Source organism: Pseudophryne corroboree, chromosome 4 (genome assembly GCF_028390025.1).
Source record: "Pseudophryne corroboree isolate aPseCor3 chromosome 4, aPseCor3.hap2, whole genome shotgun sequence".
NCBI lineage: Eukaryota > Metazoa > Chordata > Amphibia > Anura > Myobatrachidae > Pseudophryne > Pseudophryne corroboree.
In genome coordinates this window covers 795706833-795730430 of record NC_086447.1, presented here as the reverse complement: position 1 = coordinate 795730430, position 23598 = coordinate 795706833, and the positions used below count along the sequence as shown (strand labels likewise).

Genomic DNA, 23598 nt, shown 5'->3' with positions numbered 1-23598 from the left:
AGTCTGACAAAATCGGCTCCAAATCTTTGCCAATGAAATACCCTCAGTAGGTGTGACCATGATACACAGTCAAATGCTTTATCAGCATTGTAGCTCACCAACAGAGATGTCCCCCTGAGCTGATGTGGTCAACGCTGCTATCAATTGTCTGATGTTATGTACTGATGACCTCCCTTTTACGAAACCGGTTTGAGATGGTGTAATATTTTGGGCAGTATTAGTTGTAGTCTATTTGCCATAAGAGCAGTTAAGAGTTTAAAGTCTTGGTTCAAGAGGGAGATTGGGCGATACGATTGAACTAGGGTAGGGTCTTTCCCCGGCTTCGGCAGCACTATCACACGTGCCTGATTAAATGTAGTAGGGGCAACATTCCCAGATATAATAGAGTTAAATAGTGACAGGAGGTGAGGCGTGACATGGGGTAATAATTTATAATATTCTGCACTTAAGCCATCTGGGCCCGGGGATTTACCGTTAGTTAATTGCTTTATTACCGTCAAGAGTTCCAAGTCAGTGATTGGTTCCATAAGGGAACTCCGGTCATCTTCAGTCAATGTAGGGGAGTCAACCGAATGAAGAAAGGACATGCCTCCAACGGGATCATCCAGTGGGGCCGTGTACAATTCCTTATAATAATCTAAAAAGGAGTCAGCAATAATTGCCGGGTCGGAGGACAGATGAGGGCCGGTGTGAAGATATGGGTAGTGGGGCGTTGACTACGAACCACATTTGCAAGGTGTTTACCTGTTTTATTACCCCATTTAAAGTACCTGTGCTTCTGAAAATCCAAGGCGTATTGGGCTCTTTCTGTGCAAAGAGTATCGTAAAGGTGTTTAGTCTCACTGTAAATTCTATGGTTAACGTCTGTCGGGGAGGACAGTAACGCAGCATAGGAGTTAGTAAGCGCCAGGCCCAAGTCACGATAACGTTGATTAAGTTTCTTACGTTTATTCGCGACATACGCAATGACGTAGCCACTCATCACCGGCTTAGAGGCAGACCAGAATAGATTTATATCGTCTACATGTTGTGCATTGTCCTTAGTGTAGTGTATGAAGTTTGTCTCTAGATAAGACGTAAATTTGGGGGATGAGTACAAGTAAGAAGGGAATCTCCAGTTAAAGGAGGTTAATGTGGGAGCCTGTAGCTTCAGTGTGAACCACGTGGGTGCGTGATCGGAGATGACTATATTTTCCACTTTAGATTTGTTCACCCTGGGGAGCAGCGTATCAGAGAGCAGCCAGTAGTCTATCCTAGTGGAAGTGGTGTGTGGATGTGAATAAAATGTGTATTCCCGCCCGACAGGGTGTTGGTGTTGCCAGGGGTCTACCAAATTGAGCGAGGTCGTCAGGAATTGTAATGAGGCCGGTACAGAGTAACTCCGTCTATTAGATGCGTCCGATCTGTCTAGGGTCGGATGAAGTGTGGAGTTAAAATCTCCCCCCATTATCAGGCCGCCCTCCGCCCACTCCTGAAGTCGGACATAAACATCAGAGAAGAAGGCATTATGATCTGAATTGGGCGCGTATACGGTCACTAAAGTGTAGAGTTCCCGTTCTAGCTGTAATTTTATAAACAAAAACCGGCCCTCCTCATCGGTATAAGTGTCAAGTATGGAGTATCTGAGAGATTTGTGAAATATGACCACCACACCCCGTTTCTTAGAGGTAAACGAGGCTGATCTGTAGTCGTGAAACCAACTATCCCGTAGGACATTAGGATCCCCGACTTCCAGTGGGTCTCCTGTAACATTGCTATGTCTGGTCGTAAGCGTTTAAGGTGTTGTAATATCTTTCTGCGTTTAATCGGGGTATGTAAACCTACGTTCCAAGAGAGGAATTTTAGGGTTGATTTAGTCACCGAGGATACAGCCATATCAAATGAAGCCTAACCGATGCCCGTTCGAACGGACACATAAAACAGTGACAAAATAATCCGTATGGTTCCACCCATCCCAGCGAGTAAGGAGACCCAACTATAACTAAGAAAATCATTCCTGTACCATACAGTCAGCAATAAGAACTGTCGTAAACAATGTTTTGCAATAAGTCCATTTTCCAGAAAAAAAATTTGAACCCAAAATGGCGGTCTGAAGGACACACCGTAAATCCTGAACATAAATCCAGTCAGATGGAAGAGAGGAGGGGGAAGAGGGGAGGGGAGCAAAAGCAGAATGAGGGGAAAAAGAGGAAAGGGTTGAACTACCCAAGAACAGTGAAATTCAAAAGTATTCAATGCAGCAGTATACATAGTAGTGAAATAACTTGCAATTAACCATACATTACCAAACATGGTATCAATAGGAGGGATGAATTACATCTCAAGTCCAGAAGGACCATGAGGAGTTACAACACTAGTCCTTGTCTCTGGAGGCAGGTGAGGATGGACATCGTAGTGATTCTGCAAAAGTCTTGACCGCCAAAGACGTGTCAAACAAGTACGTCTTCCCATTGTGTTGAGCACGAAGTTTTGCCGGATAAAGCAGGGCGAAACAGATACCCTCCTCGAACAGTATTTTGCAAGCTGGGGAGAATTCCCTTCGTCTCATGGCTACATTGTATGAAAAGTCCTGGAACAGGAGCAGCTTATCGCCGTGATAGTCGAGGCCCTGCGCTTTGCGGTACGCTTCCATCACCTTGACCTTATCCGTATAGTTGAGGAATTTGAATATGACTGGACGGGGTCTGTGGCGGTCCGTTTGAAAGTCAGGGCCAATACGGTGTGCCCGTTCAATCGTCATGGAGTCACCATCCATCTGACAGCCTAATTCATTCGGTAGCCAGGTGGAGACCAGGGATAATAGTTCTCTAGGCTTAACAGATTCCGGTAGGCCGATCATACGGAGATTATTTCGACGATTACGATTTACTAAATCCTCAAGCTTCTCCTGCATCGCAGAAATGGCGGATGCTTGAGAATCGACGACGGAACGGGCCGCAGTGAGGTCGTCTTCCAGGGTCGAGACACGCTGTTCGGCCTCATCTAGCCGGAAGCCATGTTCCTTTAGTTGCGTCATGGTGGAATCTATGGCGTCTTTTAGTCCAGCAAGTTTCTTGTCCAACAGTGGGGAGAGTATATCGGAGATCTCCTGCGCTCTGGCCACCGCGTCCAATGTGTATCTAGAAGGATCCAGCACGCCATACAGAACATCAGTGCTAGGTGAGGAGGGGGGAGAGTAAGCGTGCGCGGCGGTCGAGGCCCTGGTGTCTTTGGTTTTTGCCGGTGCCGTTCCACGACCGCCTCGTTAGGGCTTCGCCACATATTTATCCATGGCAATAAAAGGAAGGATGTCGCGTCACAGCAAGGAAGTAGGGAGTAGTGAATCAGTTGAGTTGTGAGCACACAGCCACAGAAAACAGTGATGGAGCATTTATGGGATAAAATATGTTCTGGCAGCGTCAGCGCGGAGCAACCCCGGAAGATAGGCGGGAATCAGTGATCCCTCTTCTCTCTCCGCTGGTAAAGGTGTCGGCACAAGTGGGAGGGAGGCAGGACTGTAGGGAGTACGAGTATTCCCTCTTCACCCGAGGGGAGCAGAATAGGAGGGCTGCTCTTATGATTCATATAGTGCCTGTGGTCTGTGAGAGGCACCAGGCTGGGTCTCAGGCAGCAGGGCAAGGGGATCGTGCAGGACGCAGCTAGCAATGTCAGGGAGCACACTGTTGGTGACCTGTATGTTGCGTGGGTTCAGCTGAGGGATCCGGTGCTGACAGGAGCTGTACCTGTAGCGGGGGGCCTGCGCGGCGTTCTCCCCCGTCGTCCAGCGGAGTCTCTTCCCCGAAGGCTCTGCTCCGTTCCGTTGCCTAGCAACGTCCGCTACCACAAGCCGGAGCACAGGGGCGCGGGGAGCCGTCTGAAGTCACCCGCTTCGCTCGTCCCGGGCAGCAGGTAGGGCGGGGAAGGAGGGGAGCAGGGCGCCCGGCCACTCTCAAAATGGTGGCCGCGGGCAGCAGACGCCACAGCTGGCATCCGAAATCCGGGGATGGAGGCGGTGGGGAGCCGGGGTGATGGTGCCCTCTTTCCCACCTCTATCTCCGTCAGGCCCCGTGGTATTTTGAGGGTCTGGGGTGCAGTATAAATCCGCCTAAGAGGCTGTAAACAAGCAAGGGGATGGAGAGCTCTATTTAAAATGCGGCCAGTCGTAGGTCCGCCCACCGGAAGTCTCTTATACAACATTTTTAATGATGGGATAACAGAAAAACATATGGAAGCATAAATTATTAGTATTTTTAATACAACTATTTTTGTTTAATTCTGCTCCTTATCTTTAATTTGTTAAATTTTACTTATTACTGTGACATGAAATCTTATGTATTAATGTAAGGTAGACAACTAAAAATATGTGAACTTAAGCTCTGTCTTCTGTGCTTATACCAACCTTAACTGAAATTGGTACAGGTTGAGTATCCCTTATCCAAAATGCTTGGGACCAGAGGTATTTTGGATATCGGATTTTTCCGTATTTTGGAATAATTGCATACCATAATGAGATCTTATGATGATGGGACCTAAATCTAAGCACAGAATGCATTTATGTTACATATACACCCTAAACACACAGCTTGAAGGTAATTTTAGCCAATATTTTTTATAAGTTTGTGCATTAAACAAAGTGTGTCTACAGTCACACATTTCATTTATGTTTCATATACACCTTATATACACAGCCTGAAGGTCATTTAATACAATATTATTAATAACTTTGTATATTAAACAAAGTTTGTGTACATTGAGCCATCAAAAAACAAAGGTTTCACTATCTTACTCTCACTCAAAAAAGTCCGTATTTCGGAATATTCCGTATTTCGGAATATTTGGATATGGGATACTCAACCTGTAATATATCTACTGGTATCTTCCCTTCTCTGTTCAAGCATAAACCCTACCTCTCTAACTCCTCTCCCATCTCTCAGCTCCCATGTCCCTCCAAGATACTTGAGAGTATGGTGGCCAATCCCGGGATCGGCGGGATCCCGGGATTTAGGCCCAAAAATGGCCGGGATTCAATCCCGGGATTGGAAGCTCCAATCCCGGGGATTGAGGGATCAGCGTTGAGCGTCCACAGGACGCTCAAACGCTGTGCGGCTTCCTGCTTCCGGGTCCCCAGCGCTGCGTGAGAGGTCACGCTGCGCTGTTAGCTGCTGCTGGGAGATGCCAGCAGCGTTCACATGGTGTTCCCCTCCCGCCCGCCCCCGGTGTATGGTGAGTTATATGTGTGGGGTGGGCGGGGCGGGGTGGGGCGAGGGGGCGGCCACCTAGGTAAAAGCCAATCCCGGGTATCCCGGGAATCCCGGGATTGGCCATTTTTCAATCCCGATACCCGGGATTGAAAAAATGGCCCGGGATTGGCTTCCCTACTTGAGAGACTTGCCTACACTTGTTTTTCTGTAGGCATAAAATATGTCACAATCTAGGCACTGATGTCCCGCGCAAGCCATGCATTATAGAAGCAGGATGTTTAAAAAGTTGGGATGGTGCAAATGTTGTCCGGTGTGCAGCAGTTGTTTTTTTTTTTTATACAATCATTATTTTATTTCATTTTTTTGCTACTATATAAAATATGAATAAAGAAGCAGTGGTTTTATGGACAAAACAACTAACCAATTATATTTTATTTATATATATATATATATATATATATATATATATATATATATATACATCAAAAAGGGTGTTTCCCCAGGGAGCTTGTGATCTAACTAGGTATGTCAACAAATTTATCACTTATACAATAAAATAGTCATAAGAAATAGACTTATTTATTTTTATAAAATACAGTAAAAAATGAGCTGTATCACATTAAATCCAGAAAGACAATCAATGTTTCATACATATATTGATGTTGGTAACAATTCAATTCAATCATATGTCAATATACAATTGATCTTCCTTGAAGAAATGACAAAATTGCTGTGACTATTTTATTGTATAAGTGATAAATTTGTTGACATACCTAGTTAGATCACAAGCTCCCTGGGGAAACACCCTTTTTGCTGTTCATAACCATTATACCCCGTCTAACAGGGAGTATTTTTCCCTAAGGTGTAGCTCCACATAGTGTCAGCGCGAGACAGGTCTTATATATAAATTTTTCCACAGCTATATATATATACATACATACATACATACATACATACATACATACACACACACACACACACACACACACACACACACACACACAATGTCTAAAGTAACCAAACATGTTTTTATTTTTATTCTTCCAAACATTTGTACAAAATATGTAGGTTTATTTATATTGCTCCATAAAGTGTGTACCTTGCAGCATAAATGATGAGCAAATTAGGTTGAACAGTAATTGTGATTCGTAATATGGTAGAAGAATATATCTGTGTATTCTTCAGCAATTCTTGTACAGTAAGTCAAATGCACTGGAATAGCATGCTTTTTCTGAAATAAAGCACTTCTCCTTGAACGCCTCTGTGTTGTGCAGCGGTTTGTTTGTTCCGTACTCCAATATCAGACCTTCCCCTCGTTCTGTGTCAATATTGTTCGTGTTTACGGTTTTCCCGTTTTTCTCAGATATTGTACTTAATCTGATTTTTGCTTGTGCTGGAAGATCTGGAATTTGGCCCTTAATATTTACAGATGCCTGAAGCCCAAAGTTTAGCACCACCATAAATACTTTGTTTAAGCCGTCTATTTCTCTAACGTAGGCAAACACATTGGCATCATTCCAAGCATAGCACAACCAACCCCTGTGAAGGGGTAATTCATCGTATCGCAGCTTGGTTATATCTCGATACAAATTTAAGGTTGAATCTGGTTTCAGTTTCTGAACCTAAAAGAAATATAGAATATAATGTTAGACATGTTGCTTAGAACGCGGGGCATTTTATACATTCACCTTGGCATGATTGCAGACCTTGCCCTTGATGCTTGAAAGCAGGGTTTATGGGCTTCCCTACCGTCTACGAAGGCTTGTTCCAAATTTGAGTGAATGAGACAGGATTTAAAAATGGATCTAATTTTGAGAATATTGTGGTTCTTTAAAACCAGTTACATGATTTTTATCATGAAAAACTAAATTGGCTATTTAAGCCAAAATTGTACAATGACGCGGCTATAAACACCGTGGAATATGTGCATTATTTACTGTACTTCAATGCACTTTGCAGGGATCCTTGCTAGTGACACCCAAATTAGCGCATGCTGACACTCCATGGAACCATCAACTCTTGGTCATACTCTGCCGGCTCACAGAATCCAATTGATGTAGAGCAGTGTTGGGGAACCTTTGGCACTCCAGCTGTTGAACTACACATCCCAGCATGCCCTGCTACAGTTTTGCAATTTGGCCATGCTAAAACTGTAGCAGGGCATGCTGGGATGTGTAGTTCAAAAACAGCTGGAGTGCAAAGGTTCCCCATCACTGCTCTACATCAATTGGATTCTGTGATGTAGAGGAAAGGGAGGATAGCTGCCTCATCTAGAAGCAGACAGGGAGTAACTGAGCCAGGTCAGAGTATGCCTGAACGCTCAGAAATGGACCAAATGGTTTTATGGAATGTCCCTTAATAGTAAATGTGAGCAGGGATTCCTGAAATGAGGTCTATAAATGCAGGAAATGCACATAAAAGTGCAATAATTTACGCCAAAACGTTACAATACATGATTTCCATCTTTTTATAAGACATCTTTAACAAAACCACTATTAAAAATGTCAAAATAATGTGCGTACACTTACTTCAACATTGACTTTTGTATAATCCTGGTTGACAGGCAGCCATGTTTTATTGCCATCATTAAACCCAGCATTTGAGGAGTTATCCCACTGCATAGGAGTCTTCACTGGGTATTCATCCTGCAAACATGTGAATGATAAAACTATATATTTATATAGTGTATTTGAAAGGACCCCCATCAAGAACATGCAAAGAAGCAGCAATGCCATTATCTCCTGCTGCGGGATGTAATGGAGTCCAAGAGTTCCATAAAAACCATGCCTTGTAAACGATTGCCCCTTTAAAAAAAAAAAAGTCATAAACCGTCTGGCAACCCGCACCTCCCCCAATCTCAGACTCTGTTACATCGCACCGCTAATATTGTTTTAGGTACAAAATGGCTGCTTCTCCAATGTGTATGAGACCGTTGCACTTAAAACCATAATTTTCAGACCAGAATAACAATGTTAAAATCAAACATCAGTATATTCATCAATAAATTAAATTTTGGAGGAAAGTTTGGAAGTCTACCACAGTGGGGGACCACGATGTCCAATACTAATGTTCTTCATAGATGGAGACTATTACAGAATGGAAATATGTAATTAAATAATTAATGTAATAACACTCCAATATGTCAACACTGGTGCATTTCACCTGCTCATAGGCCAAGCTACAGGTTCATTTATCCCTCATTGCCTGGTCAGGTTGGAGAAAAGACATTACCATCTGATCCAGGACCGTAGACAGTGTGAAAGCAATGTAAAAGCATAATCATTTGGAGGAGTTACTAAAGGGGTTAAACATCCTGGTTAGACAGGTCTAAGGGGGGAAATTACGTCTGGCCACAATAGCTTAAAGGAGGAATATGCTTCTGGTTGAGTACTTTGTGGTTTTGATTTGGGAGTACATGCTCTGTGTGAAAACTACGACCCTACACTCAAAGAGTACATACTACATTTCTCAAATGGTCACATATGCTGTATTATTGACAGTGGCAATGTATATAAATGGCCAAATACTACATCATTGTGCAGACCAAATCAGTAACAATGACTAATCATTTTCAAATCAACCAAAATAATATTCTGCATGTTGAACAACGCAGATCTAAGATGACCTATGTCCTCTCAATCTTCTGATCTCACTGACAGGCCTCAGTGAATGGCTTGTGGCCACCTGTGTATGACCACCTTTGGACCTTGATATTGAGCATATGAAAATGTGAGTATAATTCCTCTTCAAGTAACGGGTATTCGGTTTACTCACAGGATTGTGTTCTACAGAAGGATTTGTGCTAATGTTGAGCGTAGGACTGTCTTCCATTCCCAGCTCTTCACCATAGTAGAGTGTAGGGGTGCCAGGGAGTGTAAGCAGGAGCATATTAACAACGTCAACATAGTCTCTCCCTACTCGAGAGGCAATGCGAGAATTGCTGGGGCTTCCAACCTGAGGAAATTATTGGGAAAAAAAAAAAAAAAAAGTCAGTGACCTAAAGGTAGTCAAAACATTTAGTAAAATAAGGATAGAAAAAAATTCAAACAAAAAATCAGAGAAAAGATTTGAGCGTATAGTTACTAAGGGGATTATCCAATTAGCCCAGATGCATTTTCAGTTGTTAAAAACATCCGGATTTCGTGAGTTATGACCGATGGTCATTATCACGGAATCCACTTAGAGGCCATATTTAACAGTTGAAATTAGACCCGCGATCGGACAATAACACATGGGATCGGGGATAAGTTCTCGATCCCATGTGTTATCGTGTGATCATGGCTGTTTATCGGGGATTATGTTTCAACTCGATAAGTGCTGGTAACGGGGAAAAAGGACGACGGCATGAGGGCTGATAGGATAGGTCCTCGGTGAAACTATTAGCAGCAGTAAAATACCGCTACTAGCAGAATATTCCCCAAAGTGTCAACTTTTTTCTTTTTAAAGCTGGCGATTGTCTGCAGTTCTGGCTTAAAAAAGCAAATTACTAAATGCAAAACCAGGTGTGTTTTGCATTTAACATTATTGCTGTTTTAAATTTGGCAAGCAGGAGGTAGTGACCTACTGTTCTAATGGAATGCATTTAGTACCAGCAAAAGCGCATTTCTAGGCCCTAAAGACCATCCTTTCACAGTCGTGATTAATAATAGCAGTGTGTGGCAGAAAGTGTAAATTAATCCATGGAGTCATCCTGGAGTGGCGCTAGGTTGGACTCATGAGTCTGCATCTTTACAGTAGGTGTGTTACAGTATGTATGTAATACACAATGAGGTATCTTACCATCCAGTGTGGCCACCTTCCTTTGGGCATAGATTTCATCCACAGATTCACAACCTGGAATATAGAATTGCCAGAAATATCCTTATTCAGGTCAAAAAGGTAGAAGTTAAGTGGAAAGTCGGCTTCCTGGATGAAGGAGTTTCCATAATACAGCATTGTTTTTTCCACTGCGTTCTGATCATCGGCCTCTGTGCCCATGAATCTGGAGGGAAAGTCACATGTTAGCAAATTGTGTACAATATTTCTTTGTTTTATTAGAAGCAGAATTTATTTTTCTTTTTAAATGCTATGTTTTTTCTCTCACTTGCTTATTTCTCTTCGCAGCACCATTTGGTCTCTGTATGGTGTTCCAGTAAATGCCTAGGGTTTTTCTGTTGTTTTTTTTAAAGTGGGAGTGAGCCTAGATTTAAATGTATAACTCACCACATGCTGTTTTGCCGTCACTATAATTCAATCCATACTAAAATGTTTCTAATATGTAATAAATGAATTTAAAAGAACTTCAGAATATCCAAATGAAAACAAAAATGATTCACAAATTCAGCAGAATGTAGCCACTATTTACTGATGTGGAACCAAGTCATGGGCTTACCACATCTGGCTGTGCGGGGGCCCGGGTGGGTTTCAAAATAGCATTTTATTTGTTTCATGGAATTCCAGATTTCCTAACTGTATAAGTCACCTGATACTAATCACCTTGATGACATGAGGATAAGAAATTCTGTAATGGGTAAATTGCTGTGGACACTTACCATTATAATGACTGTTCCACAGCGGGGATATTAAAGGTTTTTGACTAATGACCAATGTAAACCTTTGGAGCAGTACCTGTAACGTTTCTTAACTATAATTCCGTACATTGCTCTGCACCTTAAGAGTTGTTACCTGAGACAGCTGCCTCTCTTTTCTGTGATAAAAAATAACCCCCTGCTCCAGACTAACAATATCTATAGTAAGCTATTATACCTATAACGACCAGGTTCTCTGCTGTAATCATTCATGGTCTGGCGGAAATCACGAAGGATGTCATGCGTCCCAACCTGAGTTGTTGTGTAGTCATGATAAAGGTCCGCATAGGATGTAATTGTGTCCTGTAATGAAAAAACATCAATAGGCTATGTCTGAGCCAGTGACGGAACTAGCGAGCGGTGGGCCCAGGTGTGACAAAATGCTTTGGGCAACCCCTCATCCCATCGAAGTCCACCCCCTCACTCCTGGAGAGGATCTGGTGAGGGGGACCTGCTCAGGGCCAGGGAAATGGATACCTAGCAACAGTGCCGTAACTAGACATTTTAGCTCTGTGTGCAAGAAACTGCATCGGAGCCCCCCCCCCCCCCCTATGTAAAACAGGGGCAGTGAGCGCTGCAGGCGCGCACAAATATATAGGGTCGTGGCCACAAAATAATACCAACTCATATAACGGTGCACAGTAGTCTCCATTATTCAAATTACGCCGCACAGTAGCACCACTGCTCCAGGTAGAGACCATTTTACACATTACGGCGGACAGCGTCCCCTTTTTACACAAAACGGCAGACAGCGTCCCCTTTTTACACAAAACGGCAGACAGCGTCCCCTTTTTACACAAAACGGCAGACAGCGTCCCCTTTTTACACAAAACGGCAGACAGCGTCCCCTTTTTACACAAAACGGCAGACAGCGTCCCCTTTTTACACATAACGGCAGACAGCGTCCCCTTTTTACACATTGTGGCAGACAGAATATATAGACAGACAGACAGAAAGAAAAGATTATACTTACTGACACTGTCTCTGCTGGCAGTCAGGCTCCTCGTGCAGCTTGATGGCAGATGATGATCCCGGGCAGGGGAGAAGAAGGAGGAGGGAGGTGGAGCCGCAGCAGCGCAGTGTAATTGGTGGAGGCACTGCTGCTGTACCTCTCTTTCACCACAGGCTGTCCTCCGCCGCTGTAAATGCTGCGATGCGGAGGGCAGCCTATGGTGAAGGAGAGGGACAGCAGCAGCAGCGCCTCCGCCAATTACACTGCGCTGCTGCGGCTCCCTCCTCCTCCTCCCAACACCCCCCCCCCTACCCGCGCGGCGCAGCCCTCCTCTCCTCGGCGAGCAGCGGCAAGTAACAAGTCAGTTTGACTCATTACATGCCGCGCTGGCTTTGGGCCCCTGGACAGTGGCGGGCCCCAGTGCAAGGCACTGCTTGCACTGGCGGTAGTTCCGCCAGTGGTCTGAGCAGTTGGGGGGGCCAGTGTATTTGCAATGTTGTGGCATCAGGTTTGCTCCTATTACATCTTTCCATTCACGTCTATGGGATTCTGAAGCGATAATGGTCACTAAAACCCAGGCACATCTTATACGTTATTTGGGGCATTTTCATGCTGCATATTTTAAATGGGGATGTAACATCTACATATAGGACCTGCTTCCTATAGCATGACGGAGGCCACCCAGCACAGGGCACGGCATTGCAGATCCAGAAAATAAGGGTAGACCCCAGAATGCGCAGTCTGGCTGCATATGCAGTTGGTCTGCCACCATTTTTCTGATCGCAGCAACTGCATGTGATGTCACGCAGCCACCCCGAAAACGGTCCGTACGCGCTTGCGTTTTTCGGACCACTCCCCCAAAACGCTATATCAACATGTGTTTCCCGCCCCCACTCCCCCTCTCCCCCCCCCAAAAGCCATCGCTGTCAATCATAGTGCGATCACATCCTTCCGGGATCGTGCACATGCGCTGCGGACACTGCGCATGCACAGAAGCCGGAAAATCGCTTAATTTTTGGACTACTGTGTCCCATTACTGAATCAGGCCCATATTGCAGTTAACATTTATTTCATTGTCAAATCTATAAATTAGACACTTACAGGACTTTGTGATTTGTTGACTTGCGGTTCATCTCGCAGGTGTTCTGCTTCCAAAAGAAGGTTAGCGCCATTGATTGTAAAACCATCAACACCTTTCTCCAGCCAGAATTTTATAATATCCTGAGAAAACAGATTTATTCAATTGCTATGGGATTGATATTGATGTAGACATAATCCTTTTTATTTCCCTCTATGTAAAACATTTTATTGTAAAGTGAAGAGAAAGTGCAGTGGTTATGTTCTCACTCAGGATGCATATTACTAACACAGACAATTTGCTGGTTGCTGTATTTGCATGTAAGGAAAGTTACCACAGTTTTATTTAATAATTGTCTTGTGCACTGAACTCTATCTGTGGTACGCTAACTCCGATCTATAGATGAACATCGACCACTGATGATTCAAAATCGTTGAATTTTTCTCATGGTGTCGGGAAACAGAGCTTAGTTCCGTCCCCCTGGGCTCTCATTGGCCCACTGCCTAATAAATTGTAAAGCATGGGTGACCATTGGTGGGTGAAAACATCGATGGTTCCATTGCAAATGGTTTCACACTATTGAGGTTACCCATCAATTGTACCACCAATGGTGACCATCGACCATCCCTACTTCAAACTGTATTCTGAAGCTTGTTAGATGCAGCTTGCACTTGAGAATGTCTCCTTAGAGTACAATCTTGTATTCTACATACAGGGCTCCAGTGATCAACTATACTTATTACCGAAAGCATATTTTGTTTAATATTACAACTGTGCTGACCGTCCGTACACACACACCGACGTGCCAATATATCTATCTATCTATCTATCTGGTGGCCATCGGCTGTGCAGCAGGGCCAACGTGATATGTCTGTGAACGACGGAGTTCACAGACATATCACTCGTACACACTGACTGAAGGACCCGCGATATATCAGCCATTCAAGAGAACGATATATCGGCCAGAGTGTACGCACCTTTAGATTAGGGTGGGGTGTGTTCAAACTAAAATCTAAATTGCAGTGTAAAAATAAAGCAGCCAGTATTTACCCTGCACAGAAACAATATAACCCACCCAAATCTAAATCTCTCTGCACATGTTACTTCTGCCCCACCAGCAGTGCAGCATGGTTTTGCCCATTTGTGTGCTTATTTGCTTTGCTAACGAACCTGAATCAAGCCCATAGGACATAAACCCTGTGGTGAGTGCTAAAATGTGATGTCTTGTTAAAAGGAGCCTACAGTATTAGAAAGCTGCTTAATGCAGATCAAAGTTAACATTGTGCAGAAGGCACAGCTCATACCATATGTACACAACCTTAGAAATTTTTTCTTACAGGGCCTCTGTAGCCACAATTTTCAGATATAATTGAAAATACATTGTTAAGTGTTAAGATGACTTTCCAATGCAGCGCTGTCAAAATGACTAACTCTACACTACAGACATCTAAAGTTCCTTCAACTTCCATTGAACACTGTCCTCCTAATGGCATCTCATGCAAAAATCGAAGACTATCTTCCATCATCATCCTTATTCAAAGATGGGTTTGCAGGAATTTGAGTTAATGGTAGGAAATTGATGTTATAATAGTGCGCTGTTAACAACACAGTATATTGCAGCGGAAGAACACACAGAGAGTAATCACCCAATACTCCTCAAAGACAAGCAAAAAAGAAAAGAGTGTGCTCAGTCTCCGCGCACCACTGTTTGAGACATGTGAACCCTTCACCTTAGTATAAAATCACAAAATGCTATATACTAAGCTTTTAATGTCCAAGTTCTTTTATCAATTTGTTCACAATGATGAACTTTTGAAGATTTCTTCAGTTCCAAAAATCACGTTTTCTGAAAAGAGTGTGTTCCAAACCAGTGCTTGATAACAACGGAATGGAGAGCACAAAGAAATAAAATAATAGTGCAGTACTACAAACACGACTGATGTTTAAATGATAAGTTGCACTTACAAGAATGTAGAATTTGATCGCATATAAAAAACCCAATCGTACATATAAGGTACAGCAAGGCAGCTCACTGGCGTCTCCCTGAAGGTCTCCAAGAGATAACAACGGCCTCAAAGTATAAGAAATAAGACAATGATCGTGCAGTATTAAAAACAAGGCTAATTGTTTTAATTAAGTTGCACTTACACAAAGATAAATTTAAAATCGCATATAAAAGCCCAGTGGCACATAAGGACACAGCAAGACAGCTCACAAACGTCTGCAGATGGTCTCCAAGAGGTAGCGGCGGCCTCAATGCCGGTATTTGAAGTCGTCAGTACTCAAGGTAACAAGCAGCGTCCTCAGGTGTCCAAAAGGTACGAAATCCACAGCCACACTTAACGCGTTTCGGATCACATGGGATCCTTCATCAGAAGTGTGGTAAAAGTCCATATTGTGGTCCTTTTAAAGACCTCCTAATTGTAAAATTCACAAAACATGTGTCAATCAATTTAGGTGCACTTCCTTCCGGCGGATCTTCCTCCAACCGGAAGTTACGTGTGCGTTCCAGCGTAGGTTTGTATCGTCAAATTATCAAATGCACAAACAACTATTAGAGGGTCAAAAATCTCTATCCACAATTTACATAATTAAAACATTAAAAGGCCATCAACAAATACTAGTGCACAATACACAAAATTAACGAAAGAGGGATCATCTGGATAAAAATAACGTCTATGCGGATGTAACGTAACCAGGAAATCCGGTATGCGTTCCAGCGCCGGTTTGCGTTCCATCATCCTTTTCTTCCGCAATACCTATTACTTCTTTTAATTGAAGGATTTATTTTGCTTGGGCGATCATGCGCATTCCGGCGCTGGCTCACACCGCACAGACAGACCATTCAGTAAAATACAATCTAGGACACAAAAAATATATGTAAGAGTTTTGACATATAAAGGTCCTGACACAAATAAATCTAGAAAGAGGAGCATGATCCTGTTATGCACACCAGTGCCTGCAGGAAAGTACTGGTGTTTGAACTGTTATGCAAAACAGATGGACTCACAGACAAACTGGGGAATATGACATAATGTACACAGAAGGTGATAGGGTAACAAAATACACACAAAGTGAACAGAGAAGCCCAGAGGCTAAGGAACTGGGTATCTCCCTTGTATTAGAACTGCTCAGATGGAAAAGCAAGATGTTGTGTTTTAATACGTAGAGAACCCGAAATGCTGTTGCTAAGGGCAACAGCAAAACCCTAAAGGGTTACCAACGGGTGTGGCAGTAAACTCCTTGGTCAGAGATGGAATGATAGACACAAGGAGAATCTCCACAATCCTAATTCTCACTTGCAGTGCACAGGTTTTAGCTTACTGCTACTAAACTGACCCCTGACACCTAGCACAGTGAGACAGGATTAGACAGGCAAGTCTTAGAATACAGCCGCAAACTTGCTAAGTTCACAGAGTAGTAACAGAACCCCAGCAAGCTAAACGACTGACTCCAGTCTTACTGCTAGGTCTGGATTGGCAGAGTGTAATACCAAATCCCCAGGCCTATTTGCAGTGAGCAACAAACAAATACAAAGCTACACAGTACTGGCTAACTTTCATGAACTGACTAACCAACAAAGATTCAGCAGCATCTGCTTACCCTGAAAAGAGGCCTTATAAAGCAGGTGCTGTCCACGCCCCACTCAGACCTCACAGACTGTGAGCACAAAAACCAGCACCGGATCCCCTGCCGTGCACAGAGCCTATAACCACTGCACAGCAAAAGACCCGAACCGGAGTATCAGCTGCGCTCAGGTTACTCCACTAGCACTTGTCTCCCGGTTGCCATGACGACGTGGCAGCACAGGGCAGGAGACCCTAACAGTACCCCCCCTCTGACGAGGGGTCAAAGAACCCCTACCACCGGGTTTATCGGGGAACTGCGAGAAGAAAGAGCGTATCAGTCTGGGGGCATGAAGATCACAACTGCGCACCCACGACCGCTCCTCCGGGCCATACCCCTTCCAGTGCACCAAAAATGACAGCCGACCCCGAACCACCTTGGAGTCAAGAATCCTTTCAACAACAAACTCCCTCTGGCCACGTATCAGAAGAGGGGAAGGTCTTCCACTGGAAGAAGGATTACTAATCGCCCGTTTTAAAAGGGAACAATGGAATGTTTTATTGATACCCAAAGAACGGGGCAGATCTAACTGAAATGCCACCGGATTGATAACCCTGGTGATCTTATAAGGGCCGATGAACCGGGGCCCTAACTTATGAGATGGCTGTCTCAACTTCAAATTCTTGGTAGACAACCAGACGAAGTCTCCTAATTTGAAGCTGCAGGGTCTTTTCCGCTTATCAAAAACCCTTTTGGTCACTAATGACACAGACACAAGGGCTTTCTTCACTTTCCGCCAAATACCTCTAAGGACCGAAACCACAGAGGAACCACCAGGCGTGGAGTCCAGGGGGTCAAAAGAATTGGCCTTAGGATGATGCCCATACACACAAAGGAAGGGAGAGATCCCTGTAGCAGAGTGAGCCGCGTTGTTATAGGCAAACTCCGCCATGGACAGATGAGCAACCCAGTCAGTCTGACACTTGGAGACATAACACCTGAGGAACTGCTCCAAGGACTGGTTCACCCTTTCAGTCTGCCCATTAGACTGCGGATGGTAGCCTGACGACAAGCTGACAGAAATCTGGAGATCGGAACAAAATGCCCTCCAGAATTTGGCCACAAACTGGGATCCGCGGTCAGAGACCACATCAAGTGGCAACCCGTGGAGACGCACAACATGCAGCATAAATAATTCAGACAGGCGTCTGGCTGATGGCAGCCCAACCAGTGGAACGAAGTGCGCCATCTTCGAAAACCTGTCAACGACAACCCAGATGGCTGTCATCCCCGAGGATTTGGGCAAGTCCACCACAAAATCCATAGAAATGTGGGTCCATGGCTTAGATGGGATAGAGAGTGTATGTAATGGGCCAACAGGAACCCCTCTAGGAGTCTTATTTCGGGCACAGATGTCACATGCCCGAACCCACTGATCCACATCCTTAGCCACCGAGGGCCACCACACCGCCCTAGATAGCAACTCCCGAGTTCTGGCAATACCCGGGTGACCTGCCGACTTCTTGGCATGGAATTCCAGGAACACTCGCTGTCTTAACCTAGGAGGCACAAACAAAAGACCTACCGGAAGGTCTGGAGGAGCCTGCTCCTGTGCTCTAAGGACTAATGATAAGAGGTCCTGGGTAATGCCCACTTTAATACATGATGGGGAAACAATGGGCAACGGCTCCTCGGTGGTCTCCTGGATTGGAGCAAAACTCCGCGAGAGCGCATCAGCCTTGATGTTTTTTGACCCAGGGCGATATGTTATCAAAAAATTAAAGCGAGCAAAAAACAAAGCCCATCGTGCCTGCCTGGCATTGAGACGCTTCGCTGACTCTAAATATGCCAGATTCTTATGGTCAGTGAGAATTGAGACCTCAAACTTAGCCCCCTCAAGCCAGTGTCTCCACTCCTCGAGTGCATCCTTAATAGCCAACAATTCCCGGTTACCCACGTCATAATTCATCTCGGCAGGCGAAAATTTCCGGGAAAAGTAAGCACAGGGATGAAGGCGATTATCAGACACTCCCATCTGAGAAAGCACTGCCCCAATACCCATCTCAGAGGCATCCACCTCCACCACAAAAGGACGCTCTGGATCTGGGTGTCGCAGCACCTTGGCCGAAACAAATGCCCTTTTGAGACGGGCAAAAGCCGCTTTAGCCTCACAAGACCAGTGAGCAACATCCGCCCCTTTCTTAGTGAGTGCCACCAAGGGCGCCACTATAGACGAAAATCCAGCGATAAATCGTCTATAAAAATTTGCAAAGCCCAGGAAACGCTGAAGCGCCTTCAAACTAGTGGGCTGCACCCAATCCAGGACTGCCTGTACCTTGGAACCCTCCATTTGGAAACCTTCTGGGGAGATAATATATCCTAGAAATGCGATTTGCTGAACTTCAAATTCGCACTTCTCCAGCTTCGCCCCAAGCCGGTGGTCTCTGAGTTTCTGGAGGACTAAGCGTACATGCTTCCGATGTTCCTCTAGGGAATGGGAGAAGATTAGGATGTCATCTAAGTATACAACTAAGAATCTATCCAAATATTCCCTGAGCACATCATTCATGAAATCCTGGAAGACTGCCGGGGCATTACAGAGCCCAAAAGGCATCACCAAATATTCATAATGCCCTGAGTGGGTATTAAAGGCAGTCTTCCATTCATCCCCCTCTCTTATTCGGATTAGATTGTACGCACCGCGTAGGTCAATCTTAGAAAAAATGGTGGCAGTACGAAGCTGGTCAAACAAGACCGAAATGAGAGGCAGTGGGTATGAGTTTTTAATCGTGATACGGTTCAATTCCCTGAAGTCGATGCAGGGTCGCAACGAACCGTCCTTTTTACCCACGAAGAAGAACCCCGACCCAACTGGAGACTGTGAAGGTCTGATAAATCCCTTAGCCAAGTTCTCCTGAATGTACTCTGCCATAGCCTGAGTCTCAGGACGTGACAGGGAGTACAACCTGCTCTTGGGAAGCTTAGCATTTGGCAACAAATCAATAGCACAGTCATAGGGGCGATGGGGAGGTAGTACCTCTGCAACTTTTTTGGAGAACACGTCCGCAAAATCTGCATAACACCCTGGCAATCCTGGCAAACTTAGCTGCGAGAGCCTGACTGGAAGGCTCAAGCAACTCCTGAAACAATCAGTACCCCAACTAAGAATCTCCCCAGAGACCCAGTCAAATTGAGGATTGTGGGCCCTTAACCAGGGTAACCCCAACACCAATGGGGCAAAAGTACAAACAGTCACATAAAAGGACAATTTTTCAGAGTGTGTGGCTCCAATAAACAAAGAAATCTGGCTAGTGCAAGAGGTAATTTTACCTTGGGATAATGGTTCCCCGTTTAACCCACAAATCTCAATTTCCGATGCCAAGGGTACTAAGGGAACAGAGTGTTTCAGGGCGAATTGGCGGTCCATAAAAACCCCGTCGGCCCCACTGTCCACAAAGGCCTCAGTCTTGACAGTTTGACCGAGGATCTTCAAGGTCACCGGAATGATAAAAGTCTTCTTGGGAAATTCTGACTTCTGGCCTGACAGGATATTTCCCATCACCCTCAGGCCCTGAAGTTTTCCGGCTTTTCTGGGCATGATACTACCACATGACCTTTATTCCCACAGTACAAACACAACCCCTGCTGTCTCCTCCGCGTCTTCTCACGCGAGGAGAGGCGGGTAGCCCCAATCTGCATAGGCTCCTCAGAAAATTCCTCAGAGTCTGAGGTTCCCTTGGGAAGGAAGGAAATCTCAGTCTCCCTTTCAAGCCTACGCTCTCTCAGCCGTCTATCCACCCGGATGGATAACTGCATGAGCTGATCCAAGTTATCAGGCAAGGGATATTGTACCAGTTGGTCCTTTATCTGGTTAGAAAGACCTCTTCGGTACTGGTGTCTCAGGGCTGGGTCATTCCACTGGGTATCATGGGCCAACCTCCGAAACTCCGTACAGTAAACCTCAACTGGCCTTCGCCCTTGCTTAAGGATCGAAATCTGAGCCTCGGCTGAGGCCGTCTTGTCAGGGTCATCATACAACATGCCCAGTGCCGTAAAAAAAACATCAACACTTTTAAGCGACGGACAGTCAGGCTGCAACCCATATGCCCAGACCTGTGGGTCTCCTTGTAGCAAGGAAATCACTATGCCCACCCGCTGAATCTCCGACCCAGAAGACTGAGGCCTAAGCCGGAAGTATAGCTTGCAGCTCTCCTTGAAACAAAAGAACTGCGAGCGATCTCCAGAAAAACGATCCGGGAGATTTACTTTCGGCTCCTTAACCCCTGCAGGTGCTGCTGCTGCGGGAGCTCCGCCAGCAGCCTGGGAGGTGTGCATTTTAATGGACAAATCATTAAATTGTCGAGTCAGGACCTGCACCTGATCGACCACCTGTTGCAACGTATTTTGAGGGGTATGCTCCATATTCCCACAAAATTTCAACAGGAGTATTAGGCTGCTGAATATGTTATGCACACCAGTGCCTGCAGGAAAGTACTGGTGTTTGAACTGTTATGCAAAACAGATGGACTCACAGACAAACTGGGGAATATGACATAATGTACACAGAAGGTGATAGGGTAACAAAATACACACAAAGTGAACAGAGAAGCCCAGAGGCTAAGGAACTGGGTATCTCCCTTGTATTAGAACTGCTCAGATGGAAAAGCAAGATGTTGTGTTTTAATACGTAGAGAACCCGAAATGCTGTTGCTAAGGGCAACAGCAAAACCCTAAAGGGTTACCAACGGGTGTGGCAGTAAACTCCTTGGTCAGAGATGGAATGATAGACACAAGGAGAATCTCCACAATCCTAATTCTCACTTGCAGTGCACAGGTTTTAGCTTACTGCCACTAAACTGACCCCTGACACCTAGCACAGTGAGACAGGATTAGACAGGCAAGTCTTAGAATACAGCCGCAAACTTGCTAAGTTCACAGAGTAGTAACAGAACCCCAGCAAGCTAAACGACTGACTCCAGTCTTACTGCTAGGTCTGGATTGGCAGAGTGTAATACCAAATCCCCAGGCCTATTTGCAGTGAGCAACAAACAAATACAAAGCTACACAGTACTGGCTAACTTTCATGAACTGACTAACCAACAAAGATTCAGCAGCATCTGCTTACCCTGAAAAGAGGCCTTATAAAGCAGGTGCTGTCCACGCCCCACTCAGACCTCACAGACTGTGAGCACAAAAACCAGCACCGGATCCCCTGCCGTGCACAGAGCCTATAACCACTGCACAGCAAAAGACCCGAACCGGAGTATCAGCTGCGCTCAGGTTACTCCACTAGCACTTGTCTCCCGGTTGCCATGACGACGTGGCAGCACAGGGCAGGAGACCCTAACAGATCCAGACACCAAGAGTTAGGGAAAGAGAGATATACCTCGTGATCTTACACAAGAAAACACCCTAAATCAAAATCACTATTCATGCCTTTTGGAGCTAAGGTTTTTAATTGATAAATCCATCGGGTTTCTGCCATTGCTAATCTTTTATCCATATCCCTAGTTCTAGATTTTGGTAGTATCAATTCTATTCCATAAAAAGTTTTTATATGACATTCATTTTTTCCATGGTATTTTTTGAAATGGACAGGAACAGTGTGTGTCTCAAGTCCCTTTCTAATGTTGTATATGTGTTCGGCCAACCTCGTTTTTAACGCCCGCGAGGTCCGTCCCACATATCGAAGTCCACATGTGCATTCGAACACATACACAACATTCCTAGAATTGCAAGAAATAAACTGATTGATGAGATATGTTTTTCCATCCACTACAAATTCCTTAAATTTATTTGAATTGCTTTTGACTGTTCTACACATTAGACAGCTCCCGCAACGGTGGAAACCCTTCGTACGTATACTCTGACGAATATCAGTTTCCAGGCTACTTTTCACCAGTTTATCCTTTAATGTCGGGGCTCGTCTATAAATGAACGACGGATATTTGGGTATGTAATCAGCAAGAACAGGATCTTGCAGTAAGAGCTTCCAATTGGCTTTAAATATTTTTTCCACATTTTTATAACTGTTACTATATTTACTAATAAATGCCCATTGGTATCTGTCATTTTTCTCTTCCCCCTCAGTACTGGTAATTTTCAACAGATCTTCTCTCTCCACCTTAGAGATTCTCTCTCTAGCTTTTTCAATGGTGGATGTAGCATACCCCTTTCTAGAAAAACGTCCTGATACTTCATCAAGTTGATTCTCACATACAGTAGCATCACTGCAGTTGCGCTTCACCCTTGTGAACTGGCCGAAGGGAATACCCTCTAACCAGTTCACATGATGAAGACTTGATCTTTCTATAAAGTTGTTAGAATCCGTAGGTTTACGATAGATTTTGGTTTTCAGCATGCCACCTTCACTGTAAATACATAAGTCAAGAAAATGTATTTGCACTTTACTATATTCAAATGTAAATCTAATTGATAGATTATTTACATTTAATCCATCTTGGAAGGAAAGAAGAGATTCCTCATCGCCTGTCCATATAAATAGGACATCATCGATGAAGCGTTGCCAGGATACCAGGCCCGCCCTCAGCACGCCACCCATCCATATCTGTTGTTCTTCCCAATGGGCCATAAACAAATTGGCGTAACTGGGGGCGAACCTGGTACCCATAGCTGTCCCAACGATCTGTAAATAAAACATTCCATCGAATACAAAATAATTATTATTCAGGATAAATTCTATCCCTTCTAATATGAATTCCCTCAAAGGTTTACTAAGATTACTTTTCTCTAAGAAGAAAGAAACAGCTCTTAAACCCTCTTCTTTATGTATTATTGTGTATAATGTGCCTACATCGGCACTACATAAGAAAGAATTGTTATCCCAAGAGAGATCTTTCAATTTACACAAGACATCCCCAGTATCTTTAAGGTACGCCCTTGTAGTTCGAACCAATGGTTGGAGATAATAATCTATTAAGGCAGATAAATTAGAAGTAATACTATCACAACCAGAGACGATCGGGCGTCCTGGGGGATTCTGACTGTCTTTATGTACCTTGGGTAAGGTGTAAATAGTCGGAATCGTGGGATTTTTAATATTTATAAAATCCAATTCTTTTTGTGTAATAACCTCTCTCTCCAATGCCTTTTTTGTGAGTTCCTGAAGTTCCTTTTCTATCTTATTAGTCGGGTCACCTTTTAGTTTTCTATAAGTTATCCCGTCATTAAGTTGTCTAAGTACTTCCTCTATATATTTACTTTTGTCCATTAGGACAACCCCCCCACCCTTAT

General features: G+C 44.3%; 2 protein-coding genes across 6 annotated transcripts in view; one reads left to right on the top strand and one right to left on the bottom strand.

The window, feature by feature from the left end:
* Positions 1–23598, top strand: part of PREPL (prolyl endopeptidase like) — a 180007-nt gene that overhangs the window by 113423 nt on the left and 42986 nt on the right. The gene's annotated exons all lie outside the window — the stretch shown is intronic.
* Positions 6190–23598, bottom strand: part of SLC3A1 (solute carrier family 3 member 1) — a 67530-nt gene continuing 50121 nt past the window's right edge. For both annotated transcript variants that reach the window (XM_063918372.1, XM_063918371.1), the window contains exons 5-10: positions 12801–12920; positions 10926–11050; positions 9960–10161; positions 8955–9134; positions 7709–7825; positions 6190–6802 (exon numbers count right to left, since the gene is read on the bottom strand). In XM_063918372.1, the coding sequence (XP_063774442.1) occupies positions 6362–6802; positions 7709–7825; positions 8955–9134; positions 9960–10161; positions 10926–11050; positions 12801–12920 (1185 nt within the window). In that variant the 3' untranslated portion in view covers positions 6190–6361. The remainder of the gene's footprint in view (positions 6803–7708; positions 7826–8954; positions 9135–9959; positions 10162–10925; positions 11051–12800; positions 12921–23598) is intronic.